Genomic DNA, 13,081 nt, shown 5'->3' with positions numbered 1-13,081 from the left:
TGCAGATGTACAGTAGCAACGACTTCACTGTTTAAGCCACTGGGCCGATCGGCCTTTAGAGACAGAATTACTAATAAAATACGGTGCATATTTAGTGTTTGGGTGTATTCTAAGCCTCATATCACACACCACAAAATCATCAAGTGGACTGGGGAACTTCAGAGCTGCTTTTCAAGGAAGTGTGTGTGTGTGTGTGAATGTGTGTGTGTGTGTCTGTGTATTTGTGTGTTCAGTCTAGGCAGTGACAGGAGACTTACCTGTTTTGGGCTGTAGGTTCTTGCGTGGTTCTCCCGGTCCCTCGATGGGCTGGTCAGCCAGGTACATGCGTGCCTGATCCAGCGTACTGACCACAACATGCTCACGGTCCTTCAGCTCGGACCGCAAGGCCTGGTGAGAAACACAGACAGGAACTGGTCAATACCTTGTATCTTTTGAACCGGAATGTCTTACTCCTAACTTGAGATCCACAACTCATAAATGAGTTATTTTATAACTGAAAGAAAACTTTGGATTCTGCCCGATTTGATCAAACAGCGTCATAGACCACATTAGTGAACTCAAGCAATAAATAAGCTATTTTTATCAAAATGATAGCGACAGTCATTACAGTACCTATTTCTAAATGTTCAAGTGGCTCAGTCGGAGTATAAGTGCCTGTATTGGAATCAGAGTTGTCATCTCCCAGTACCATGAAGGCTGTGAACTGTATGTGAACTCTGTTGTCCCAGGGTTCATTGCTTTGATAGCCTATCTGACCTACCATCTCCATATCAAAGTCAAACACTTACATTTCACTTTAATCAACTCCACCTTTCATCCTAAAATCACACGTTTTACATTCAAAGGAACCAGGGTCTAGACGCACACACTCACACACACACACACACACAATCACACACACAATCACACACGCACACACAATCACACACACAATCACACACAATCACACATAATCACACACACAATCACACACACAATCACACACACAATCACACATAATCACACACACAATCACACACAAATCACACACACAATCACACACACAATCACACACATAATCACACATCACACACGCACACATAATCACGCACACACAATCACGCACACACACACACAATCACACACGCAATCACACACGCACACATATTCACACACACAATCACACACACAATCACACACGCACACATAATCACACACACATAATCACACACACATAATCACACACACAATCACACACACATAATCACACACACAATCATGCACACATAATCACACACACAAAATCACACACACATAATCACACACACATAATCACACACAATCACACACACACACACATATAATCACACACAATAATCACACACAATCACACACACAATCACACACACACACACATATAATCACACACACATAATCACACACACATAATCACGCACACATAATCACACACACATAATCACACACACATAATCACACACACACACATAATCACGCACACATAATCACGCACACATAATCACACACACATAATCACACACACATAATCACACACACATAATCACACACACACACACACACACACGCACACACACACACGCACACACACACACGCACACACACACACACAAATATCTCATTCAGGTGATGGCAGCAATTTAGAACGTGCTCCCTGTCTGGCCTTCTCTCATTGAAAGGGAGAATGATAGATTGAGAGAGGTAGGGAGAGAGTTAGGGAGAGAGGTAGGGGGAGAGTTAAGGAGAGAGAGGTAGGGAGAGAGTTAAGGAGAGAGTTAAGGAGACAGGTAGGGAGAGAGGTAGGGAGAGAGTTAAGGAGAGAGAGGTAGGGAGAGAGTTAAGGAGAGAGGTAGGGAGAGAGGTAGGGAGAGAGTTAAGGAGAGAGAGGTAGGAAGAGAGTTAAGGAGAGAGTTAAGGAGACAGGTAGGGAGAGAGGTAGGGAGAGAGTTAAGGAGAGAGGTAGGGAGAGAGGTAGGGAGAGAGGTAGGGAGAGAGGTAAGGAGATAGGTGGGGAGAGAGGTAGGGAGAGAGGTAAGGAGAGAGGTAAGGAGAGAGGTAAGGAGATAGGTGGGGAGAGAGGTAAGGAGATAGGTGGGGAGAGAGTTAAGGAGAGAGGTATGGAGAGAGGTAGGGAGAGAATTAAGGAGAGAGTTAAGGAGGGAGTTAAGGAGAGAGGTAAGGAGAGAGGAAAGGAGAGAGGTAAGGAGAGAGTCAAGGAGAGAGTTAAGGAGAGAGTTAAGGAGAGAGTTAAGGAGAGAGTTAAGGAGAGAGTTAAGGAGAGAGGTAAGGAGAGAGGAAAGGAGAGAGGAAAGGAGAGAGGAAAGGAGAGAGGTAGGGAGAGAGCAGGAGCGAGAAAATGAAACAGAGCAGCGATCGAAGGCAGGAATGGCAGGTCAAATGAGATTTCCCGGAGGTCAAAGTGAAATGAACTGAGGCGTTCACTCAGAGCTGTTCACGACACAGACCTGCAGTCTTCATCAAAACACTCACTAATGCCACATCACACACACACACTCACTTCCTCTTCCTCCCTCCCTCCCTCCCTCCCTCTCACACACACACACACACACACACACACTCTGACTTGCTCTCTCCCTGCATTCTATTTCACTAACTCAACCTCACTCTCTCTACTATCCTCTTTCTTTCTGCCCCCACATCCTCCCTCCCTCACACACACACAGACACAGACGAAGACACAGACACACACAGACAGACAGACACACACAGACTCACTACAGGCCGGTTAGTCCAGTGGTGACCAGGGGTGAGTTTCTAAACAACCTCACTAACATTATTGCCAAAACATCCACTATGGGAGAGGAAGAGGAGGAAATCTGGACGACATGTACCAGGGTAATTATTCTTGTTTTAATATATCCAGGACCCCAGGGGGACTCTGATGCCTATCGGACTGTGTGATTGCTTTGTGTGAGGACGATCTTCGAGGGAAACGCTATAAGGAACTTCATTAGATTGGGAGCCTTGCTTACAAAAAGGCTTGTGGTTAGAGCAGACAGGATGAGATGAGGAATACGAGGTAGCAGATTTTGCGAGGGTTCCATTTGTTACGCAACACCAGCCCACATCTATTGAAGACTATATGACAGCATGTTGGTTTGAGTGGACTTTGGACAGACATAAGAAAATACTTGCAGAAAAGGAAATGTTGACAGTTGATTAGATTTTAGGAAACTTCAAGTCATAAATCACATTTCAGAATATATATCATATTATTTTTCTTCAAAATTAAACACTTTTTGAGAGCTAGAAAGAGGGACTGTTACTTTTCTTATTCATCATAGTTTGGAGTCAAGACATGAAGGGAGAACAAGGACATTGAAAGGCAGAGGCGATGCACGTGCCTTTTGATCACACGAAAAGGGGCAATGGACGGGTACTGGCAGAAGGTTCAAAAAATAACAGCGTCTTCTAGCATCTTCCAGTCGCCACGACGTCTCGTCCTCAAAAAGGAGAGTAAGCCAAGGCAGAGGCGCGTCACCATGGCAATGCTCGGCGTTACTCATGCCACGGTCACCCCTTCCAGCCAGTAACCCTCTGTCCCCTCGGTAACCCAAAAAAGTCTGACAGACAGCGCCAATAAAGAACAACTCAATCTTCCGGAGTAACTTCAGTTCAGAAAGTCACCGTAACACTGAAGGACCCTGAGGAAAAACACTCAGAGTAGAAATGAAAAAGAGCTGATGCATCCCCTTTCAAGAGGAAATAAAACAACGTTTCTCAGTTGCCAGGATGAGATAAGAGATTACCATCTATCTGAGGAGGAGAAGAGGGGAACATCAAATCATTTATTTATACAGAACATTTCAGACATGGAATGCAACTTCAACTCCAAATGTGCTTCACAGGAAAAAACTATGAAAATAAACATATTCACTATACGACAAACATACTGTAGTCGGAAAAAACTATGAAAATAAACATATTCACTATACGACAAACATACTGTAGTCGGAAAAAACTATGAAAATAAACATATTCACTATACGACAAACATACTGTAGTCGGAAAAAACTATGAAAATAAACATATTCACTATACGACAAACATACTGTAGTCGGAAAAAACTATGAAAATAAACATATTCACTATACGACAAACATACTGTAGTCGGAAAAAACTATGAAAATAAACATATTCACTATACGACAAACATACTGTAGTCGGAAAAAACTATGAAAATAAACATATTCACTATACGACAAACATACTGTAGTCGGAAAATACTATGAAAATAAACATATTCACTATACGACAAACATACTGTAGTCGGAAAAAACTATGAAAATAAACATATTCACTATACGACAAACATACTGTAGTCGGAAAAAAAAAAAAACTAAAGAAAAACAATAAAAACTGAAAAGAATCCTAAGGAAAAGCAAAGATAAAAATGTGTTTTTAAGATTTATTTTAAATATGTCCACAGTTTCTGCCTCATTCAGGTTCTCTGGCAGGCTTTTCCAGAGGCTGGGGTCATAATAACTAAAGGCTGTCTCTCCATGCCTCTTGGTCCCCCTCAGGTTCTCTGGCAGGCTATTCCAGAGGCTGGGGTCATAATAACTAAAGGCTGTCTCTCCATGCCTCTTGGTCCCCCTCAGGTTCTCTGGCAGGCTATTCCAGAGGCTGGGGTCATAATAACTAAAGGCTGTCTCTCCATGCCTCTTGGTCCCCCTCAGGTTCTCTGGCAGGCTATTCCAGAGGCTGGGGTCATAATAACTAAAGGCTGTCTCTCCATGCCTCTTGGTCCCCCTCAGGTTCTCTGGCAGGCTATTCCAGAGGCTGGGGTCATAATAACTAAAGGCTGTCTCTCCATGCCTCTTGGTCCCCCTCAGGTTCTCTGGCAGGCTATTCCAGAGGCTGGGGTCATAGTAACTAAAGGCTGTCTCTCCATGCCTCATGGTCCAAGGCTTTGGGGTAGTTAAAAGGTCAGTGCCAGAACACCTGAGGGACCTACTTGGTACATAACTTAAAAGCATGTCTGACATGTATTGTGCAATTTATAAGGTGCTTGTTTTAAAAAATACAAGTAATATGATTATTGTGACAGATGTTTGTGTATATAGCACATTTTATGTTTAGGTTTTTAATATATCCCAAACTGTTTCTGCATATTGGTTATTGGGTGCACAATCGTGGATTAATTTATAAACCAATAGAATAATCTTAAAATGAATTGTAAAACTCACAGGCAACCAATGCAGACTTCCACACCGGTGTAATGTGTGATCTCCATCTGGTCTTAGTCAGTACCCGTGCTGCAGAATTCTGGATGTTTTGCAGTTGACCAATGGCTTTCTTGGGTAGACCAGACAGGAGACCATTACAGTAGTCAAGCCTGCTTATAATAAAAGCATGGATGAGTCTCTCTGTATCAGCCTGAGAGAGAAATAGCCGCATCTTGACAATGTTCCTCGGGTGGTAAAAAGCTATTTTGGTCACATTCCTAATATGTGATTTGAAATTGAGTTCAGAATCTAAAATAACACCTAGGTTTTTGTTCCTGGTATTTTATCTTTATTGCCTGTGAATTAAAATGTGCGACTCGATTCTCTCTCTGTGCTTTGGCTCCAACAATAAGTACCTCGGTCATGTCATGATTTAGCTGGAGGAGTTGAGGGCCATCCAAGTATTTAAATCACTAATACAGTCTAATAATTTATCAACGGAGCTAAAATCCTCTGGTGACACAGAAATGTAAAAGTTGTGTATCGTCTGCGTAGCAGTGAAAATCAATACTGTGCTTTCTGATAACTCTGCCAGAGGGTAACATATATAAACTGAAAAGTGCCGGACCCAAAACAGAACCTGTGGACAAGATAAATGAAAGAAGATGCATGAAAGTCAGAGGTTGACACAGTCTTCCCTTTACCTCCCTCCTCTCTGATACAGGAGTTACAGTATTGGTAAGACAGTGACCCAGAAGAGTGAACATGTTCCACTTCAACTAACAGAAGAATAAGTGGTGCTACAGTTTGTGACAAAGCCTTCCAGTATGACATTTTTTACACATCAATCCACTAGAAACCTGGAGTGTATCTTGTAGCTGTGACTTTGGCTGTGTGTGTGTGTGCGTGTGTGCGAGCAGCAAAGCAGACAGTCTTATTGGCCCCTGCCCTGTGCTGATGAGGAGATATGAGAGGAAGACAACATCACAACACAGCAGAGAGGAGAGAAGGCTATTTCCAGTCTCTCCTCCCTTTCTCTTTTACTGTCACTCTCTACTTCTCTACCTCTATCCCTCTTTAATCACTCTTTTTTATATCAATCCCCCCTTCCTCTCCTCTCCTCGCTCTTTCCCATCCCAACTCCCCTGTCTCCTTCCCTCTGTCCCTACTTCTATCTCCCATCCCAACTCCCCCGTCTCTGTCCCTCCCTCTCTTTCCCATCCCAACTCCCCTGTCTGTCCCTCTCTCTCTTTCCCATCCCAACTACCCCTGTCTCCTTCCCTCTGTCCCTCCCTCTCTCTCCCATACCAACTCTCCTGTCTCCTTCCCTCTGTCCCTCTCTCTCCCATCCCAACTCCCGTCTCCTTCCCTCTGTCCCTACTTCTATCTCCCATCCCAACTCCCTGTCTCTGTCCCCCTCTCTTTTCCCACCCCAACTACCCTGTCTCCTTCCCTCTGTCCCTCCCCCATACCAACTCTCCTGTCTCCTTCCCTCTGTCCCTCTCTCTCCCATACCAACTCCCCTGTCTCCTTCTATCGGTCCCTCTCTCTCCCATCCCAACTCCCCTGTCTCATTCTATCGGTCCCTCTCTCTCCCATCCCAACTCCCATCTCATTGCCTTTGTCTATCTCGCTCCCATCCCAACTCCCCCGTCTCATTCCCTCTGTCCCTCTCTCTCCCATCCCAACTCCCATCTCCTTCCCTCTGTCTCTCTCTCCCATCCCAACTCCCCTGTCTCATTCCCTCTGACCCTCTCTCTCCCATCCCAACTCCACTGTCTCTTTCCCTGTCTCTCTCTCCCATCCCAACTCCCCTGTCTCATTCCCTCTGACCCTCTCTCTCCCATCCCAACTCCACTGTCTCCTTCCCTGTCTCTCTCTCCCATTCCAACTCCATTGTCTCCTTCCCTGTCTCTCCCTCCCATTCCAACTCCACTGTCTCCTTCCCTGTCTCTCCCTCCCATTCCAACTCCACTGTCTCCTTCCCCGTCTCTCTCTCCCATTCCAACTCCACTGTCTCCTTCCCTGTCTCTCCCTCCCATTCCAACTCCACTGTCTCCTTCCCCGTCTCTCTCTCCCATTCCAACTCCACTGTCTCCTTCCCCGTCTCTCTCTCCCATTCCAACTCCACTGTCTCCTTCCCCGTCTCTCTCTCCCATTCCAACTCCACTGTCTCCTTCCCTGTCTCTCTCTCCCATTCCAACTCCACTGTCTCCTTCCCTGTCTCTCCCTCCCATTCCAACTCCACTGTCTCCTTCCCCGTCTCTCTCCCCATTCCAACTCCACTGTCTCCTTCCCCGTCTCTCTCTCCCATTCCAACTCCACTGTCTCCTTCCCCGTCTCTCTCTCCCATTCCAACTCCACTGTCTCCTTCCCTGTCTCTCTCTCCCATTCCAACTCCACTGTCTCCTTCCCTGTCTCTCCCTCCCATTACAACTCCACTGTCTCCTTCCCTGTCTCTCTCTCTCTCCCATTCCAACTCCACTGTCTCCTTCCCTGTCTCTCCCTCCCATTCCAACTCCACTGTCTCCTTCCCCGTCTCTCTCTCCCATTCCAACTCCACTGTCTCCGTCCCACTGTCCCTTTTTCTACTTAATTCCCACATCCCTTTCTTTTGGTCCAAAATCCTTTTTCCTATGGTACTGTCTCCTCAAAGTATTCTAATGTATCTCTTTCTCATCTCACCCTCCCTTTTCCCCTCTCCTTCTGTATGTCTTTCTACCTCTCCACCTCCCACTCCTTCTCTCTCCCACCCCCTCTCTGCTACTATAAATGACAGCCTGTTCTCAGACCTCACTTAAGAAGCAGCTAAATGCCATTAAACTGCTTGGCTCTGCCTTCAGCTCTGCCTCAGCCCCTCCGAGGTTACAAACAATCTGCTTTTGTCGTGCTGCTGAGTCATGTGGTTTTTCTCATGTGGAATGAAAAAGAGAGGAGAGAAAAAAGAGGTCTGTGTTTGATAAGTGCTGTTTTAAACCGCTGCCATTTGAGCCTCATTTGGTTTACGAGCCCACAAGGGAGCGGGCAGACGGAGTCAGTGTGACTCTGGAATACATGTGACAGAACTCGATGGGTGGCTCTGCAAAGCGGTTTCTCCTCACATTGTTTATGCAGTATTGGAGGTGTTAGGATCGACATCTGGAAGGCGTCTTCATCCAAACTGAGGCTACTTCTCTACCTACTCTGGCCTCAAAGGCAGAAAAATCCCCTACAAAACTGTAAGACATGAAACTTGAGAATTGGCTTCGCTAAGTAAAATAAAATGAAAGCCAACCAACACAGTGAAGAACTTTGCAGTTATTCAGCCCAATCCAGATAGATATGAACTCCTAACCACTACAATAGGCTTTCTAAAGTTAAATAAGGAGAAATAAGGAGAAATAAACAGTCAATGATAAGTAATTATTCACAGAAATTCAAAGTCAGAAAGTCTCTCTCCGTTCTTTCTCTCTCCCTCTCTCGCTCTGTTTCTCTCTCTCCGTTCTTTCTCTCTCCCTCTCTCGCTCTGTTTCTCTCTCTCCGTTCTTTCTCTCTCCCTCTCTCGCTCTGTTTCTCTCTCTCTCCGTTCTTTCTCTCTCCCTCTCTCACTCTGTTTCTCTCTCTCTCCGTTCTTTCTCTCTCCCTCTCTCGCTCTGTTTCTCTCTCTCCCGTTCTTTCTCTCTCCCTCTCTCGCTCTGTTTCTCTCTCTCTCCGTTCTTTCTCTCTCCCTCTCTCGCTCTGTTTCTCTCTCTCTCCGTTCTTTCTCTCTCCCTCTCTCGCTCTGTTTCTCTCTCTCTCCGTTCTTTCTCTCTCCCTCTCTCGCTCTGTTTCTCTCTCTCTCCGTTCTTTCTCTCTCCCTCTCTCGCTCTGTTTCTCTCTCTCTCCGTTCTTTCTCTCTCCCTCTCTCGCTCTGTTTCTCTCTCTCTCCGTTCTTTCTCTCTCCCTCTCTCGCTCTGTTTCTCTCTCTCTCCGTTCTTTCTCTCTCCCTCTCTCGCTCTGTTTCTCTCTCTCTCCGTTCTTTCTCTCTCCCTCTCTCACTCTGTTTCTCTCTCTCCGTTCTTTCTCTCTCCCTCTCTCACTCTGTTTCTCTCTCTTTGTTTCTTTCTTTCTCTCTCCCTCTCTCGCTCTGTTTCTCTCTCTCCGTTCTTTCTCTCTCCCTCTCGCTGTTTCTCTCGCTCTCCGTTCGTTCTCTCTCCCTCTCTCGCTCTGTTTCTCTCTCTCTGTTTCTTTCTTTCTCTCTCCCTCTCTCACTCTGTTTCTCTCTCTCTCCGTTCTTTCTCTCTCCCTCTCTCGCTCTGTTTCTCTCTCTCCGTTCTTTCTCTCTCCCTCTCTCGCTCTGTTTCTCTCTCTCTCCGTTCTTTCTCTCTCCCTCTCTCGCTCTGTTTCTCTCTCTCTCCGTTCTTTCTCTCTCCCTCTCTCGCTCTGTTTCTCTCTCTCTTTCTTTCTCTCTCCCTCTCTCGCTCTGTTTCTCTCTCTCTCCGTTCTTTCTCTCTCCCTCTCTCGCTCTGTTTCTCTCTCTCTCCGTTCTTTCTCTCTCCTCTCTCGCTCTGTTTCTCTCTCTCTCCGTTCTTTCTCTCTCCCTCTCTCGCTCTGTTTCTCTCTCTCTCCGTTCTTTCTCTCTCCCTCTCTCGCTCTGTTTCTCTCTCTCTCCGTTCTTTCTCTCTCCCTCTCTCACTCTGTTTCTCTCTCTCCGTTCTTTCTCTCTCCCTCTCTCACTCTGTTTCTCTCTCTTTGTTTCTTTCTTTCTCTCTCCCTCTCTCGCTCTGTTTCTCTCTCTCCGTTCTTTCTCTCTCCCTCTCGCTGTTTCTCTCGCTCTCCGTTCGTTCTCTCTCCCTCTCTCGCTCTGTTTCTCTCTCTCTGTTTCTTTCTTTCTCTCTCCCTCTCTCTCTCCGTTCTTTCTCTCTCCCTCTCGCTGTTTCTCTCGCTCTCCGTTCGTTCTCTCTCCCTCTCTCTCTCTGTTTCTCTCTCTCTGTTTCTTTCTTTCTCTCTCCCTCTCTCACTCCGTTTCTCTCTCTCTCTCTGTTTCTTTCTTTCTCTCTCCCTCTCTCGCTCCGTTTCTCTCTCTCTGTTTCTTTCTTTCTCTCTCCCTCTCTCGCTCCGTTTCTCTCTCTGTTTCTTTCTTTCTCTCTCCCTCTCTCTCCGTTTCTCTCTCTCTGTTTCTTTCTTTCTCTCTCGCTCCGTTTCTCTCTCTCTCTCTGTTTCTTTCTTTCTCTCTCCCTCTCTCTCTCTGTTTCTTTCTTTCTCTCTCCCTCTCTCTCTCCATTTCTCTCTCTGTTTCTTTCTTTCTCTCTCCCTCTCTCGCTCCGTTTCTCTCTCTCTCTCTGTTTCTTTCTTTCTCTCTCCCTCTCTCTCTCCGTTTCTCTCTCTCTGTTTCTTTCTTTCTCTCTCCCTCTCTCTCCGTTTCTCTCTCTCTCTTTGTTTCTTTCTTTCTCTCTCCCTCTCTCGCTCCGTTTCTCTCTCTCTGTTTCTTTCTTTCTCTCTCCCTCTCTCGCTCCGTTTCTCTCTCTGTTTCTTTCTTTCTCTCTCCCTCTCTCTCCGTTTCTCTCTCTCTGTTTCTTTCTTTCTCTCTCCCTCTCTCGCTCCGTTTCTCTCTCTCTGTTTCTTTCTTTCTCTCTCCCTCTCTCGCTCCGTTTCTCTCTCTCTCTCTGTTTCTTTCTTTCTCTCTCCCTCTCTCTCTCTGTTTCTTTCTTTCTCTCTCCCTCTCTCTCTCCGTTTCTCTCTCTGTTTCTTTCTTTCTCTCTCCCTCTCTCGCTCCGTTTCTCTCTCTCTCTCTGTTTCTTTCTTTCTCTCTCCCTCTCTCGCTCCGTTTCTCTCTCTGTTTCTTTCTTTCTCTCTCCCTCTCTCTCCGTTTCTCTCTCTCTGTTTCTTTCTTTCTCTCTCCCTCTCTCGCTCCGTTTCTCTCTCTCTGTTTCTTTATTTCTCTCTCCCTTTCTCGCTCCGTTTCTCTCTCTCTGTTTCTTTCTTTCTCTCTCCCTCTCTCTTTGTTTCTTTCTTTCTCTCTCCCTCTCTCTCTGTTTCTTTATTTCTCTCTCCCTCTCTCTCTCTGTTTCTTTCTTTCTCTCTCCCTCTCTCTTTGTTTCTTTCTTTCTCTCTCCCTCTCTCTCTCTGTTTCTTTCTTTCTCTCTCCCTCTCTCTTTGTTTCTTTCTTTCTCTCTCCCTCTCTCTCTCTGTTTCTTTCTTTCTCTCTCCCTCTCTCTCTGTTTCTTTCTTTCTCTCTCCCTCTCTCGCTCCGTTTCTCTCTCTCTGTTTCTTTATTTCTCTCTCCCTCTCTCGCTCCGTTTCTCTCTCTCCGTTTCTTTCTTTCTCTCTCCCTCTCTCTTTGTTTCTTTATTTCTCTCTCCCTCACTCGCTCCGTTTCTCTCTCTCCGTTTCTTTCTTTCTCTCTCCCTCTCTCTTTGTTTCTTTCTTTCTCTCTCCCTCTCTCTCTCTGTTTCTTTATTTCTCTCTCCCTCTCTCGCTCCGTTTCTCTCTCTCTGTTTCTTTCTTTCTCTCTCCCTCTCTCTTTGTTTCTTTCTTTCTCTCTCCCTCTGTTTCTCGCTCGCTCTGGGGGAGATAACGTTGTGACGACGCAGCAGTCCATTTCAGTGTCCTTTACATCCTGCCCATCCAGGTAAATGGTGCTAATCGATCACACAGACAGTGTGATTAAACTAGCTTAGCGTAGCCACTCTGATGATAGTAGCTTTCACTTTGGCTCAGTGATTGCATTAGCTAGCTTACCATAGGCAGTGTAAATATGTTAGCTTGGCTTAGCCTCTTGACTGACACTAATATTATCAAAATGAGGACAACACTCTTAAAACCAAGCCTCCACAAACAGTGAGTTGATGAAATCCTTCTAAACGAGTAAATAACAGACAAACACTCCTAATCACTCCTTTGTCTTATTTTCTTATTTTTCCACTTTAATGATATATTCACATAATCCTAAGTACTTTTTAAATACGCAACATATTGTGGTGGCTTCTCCCCACACTGAAAAGACAAAGACAACTGTTGCATGGAGATAAAAGTCGAGGGAGTGATTAAAAATGGCTACAAGTGCTCTCTTCTCCTTCTCTCTCCTTGAGGAGTTGAATCAGTGGGCTGCTAACACAGGCCTTTTATTGGATCAGTCAACGTTATGGCCATTTCAGAAACAAAAACACAATCCATACACTTACTGGAGGAGAAGGGCACTTTAGGCAACGCTCATCTCCGGAATAACAAAATGTCTTCCTTTCCCCCTTTCACTTGTTTACATGAATCTAACCTTAGTGAAAACAAATAGGAGGAGAACTGATGTTGTTGACTTGGTGATATAAGGATAGATATACTCCAATAAAGAGATGAGTTTCCAGCCCTCTACCTCTCTTCACTCCCTACTGAGTCCTGCACTCTTCATCACGATCTCTCTCCGCCTCCTCCTCTGCTCATTTGCCCGTGTCTCCATCAAATTCATCCTTCTCTCGATCTCTCCCATCTCTCTTCCTTTCCATCACTCTCTCTGTCTCCTTCATTTCTGGGACTGTCATTTCATCATCAATTTCCTCCTCTCCCTCACGCTCTGCTCCAGCCCTCCTATATCTTCCTCTTGATTCATTTAGGTGGCTTAGCGTACCTTCTCTCTTTCTTTCCTTTCAGAAACCGGAACCTTCCTCAGCCTCACATCAGACCATTTCTATATCCCCATGCATATATGTATGTATTTCTCCCCTCATCCAGACCATCCAGCTAGTGTGCGTGTGTGTAATGGACTGTGACGTGTTCAAAGGGCCGGTGCTTGGTACTGATCTGCCCCAGGTCGCTCTCTCCGGCTCTGCGGGAACTCAAAGCCAATCTAGTAAGAAAGACCTGAAGTCAAAATGAAAAGTGATCCTTTTCACTTTCAACTACTTCATTCTATTAACCACTATGTC

The 13,081-nt window shown here is 45.6% G+C and overlaps 1 protein-coding gene across 8 annotated transcripts in view; it reads right to left on the bottom strand.

Moving 5' to 3' along the window:
• Positions 1-13,081, bottom strand: part of utrn (utrophin) — a 334,500-nt gene that overhangs the window by 97,627 nt on the left and 223,792 nt on the right. For all 8 annotated transcript variants that reach the window (XM_042300851.1, XM_042300850.1, XM_042300854.1 and 5 more), the window contains one exon: positions 258-387. In XM_042300851.1, the coding sequence (XP_042156785.1) occupies positions 258-387 (130 nt within the window). The remainder of the gene's footprint in view (positions 1-257; positions 388-13,081) is intronic.

Source organism: Oncorhynchus tshawytscha, linkage group LG18 (genome assembly GCF_018296145.1).
Source record: "Oncorhynchus tshawytscha isolate Ot180627B linkage group LG18, Otsh_v2.0, whole genome shotgun sequence".
In the NCBI taxonomy this organism is placed as follows: Eukaryota; Metazoa; Chordata; class Actinopteri; order Salmoniformes; family Salmonidae; genus Oncorhynchus; species Oncorhynchus tshawytscha.
This window is presented reverse-complemented; position numbering and strand designations above follow the sequence as displayed.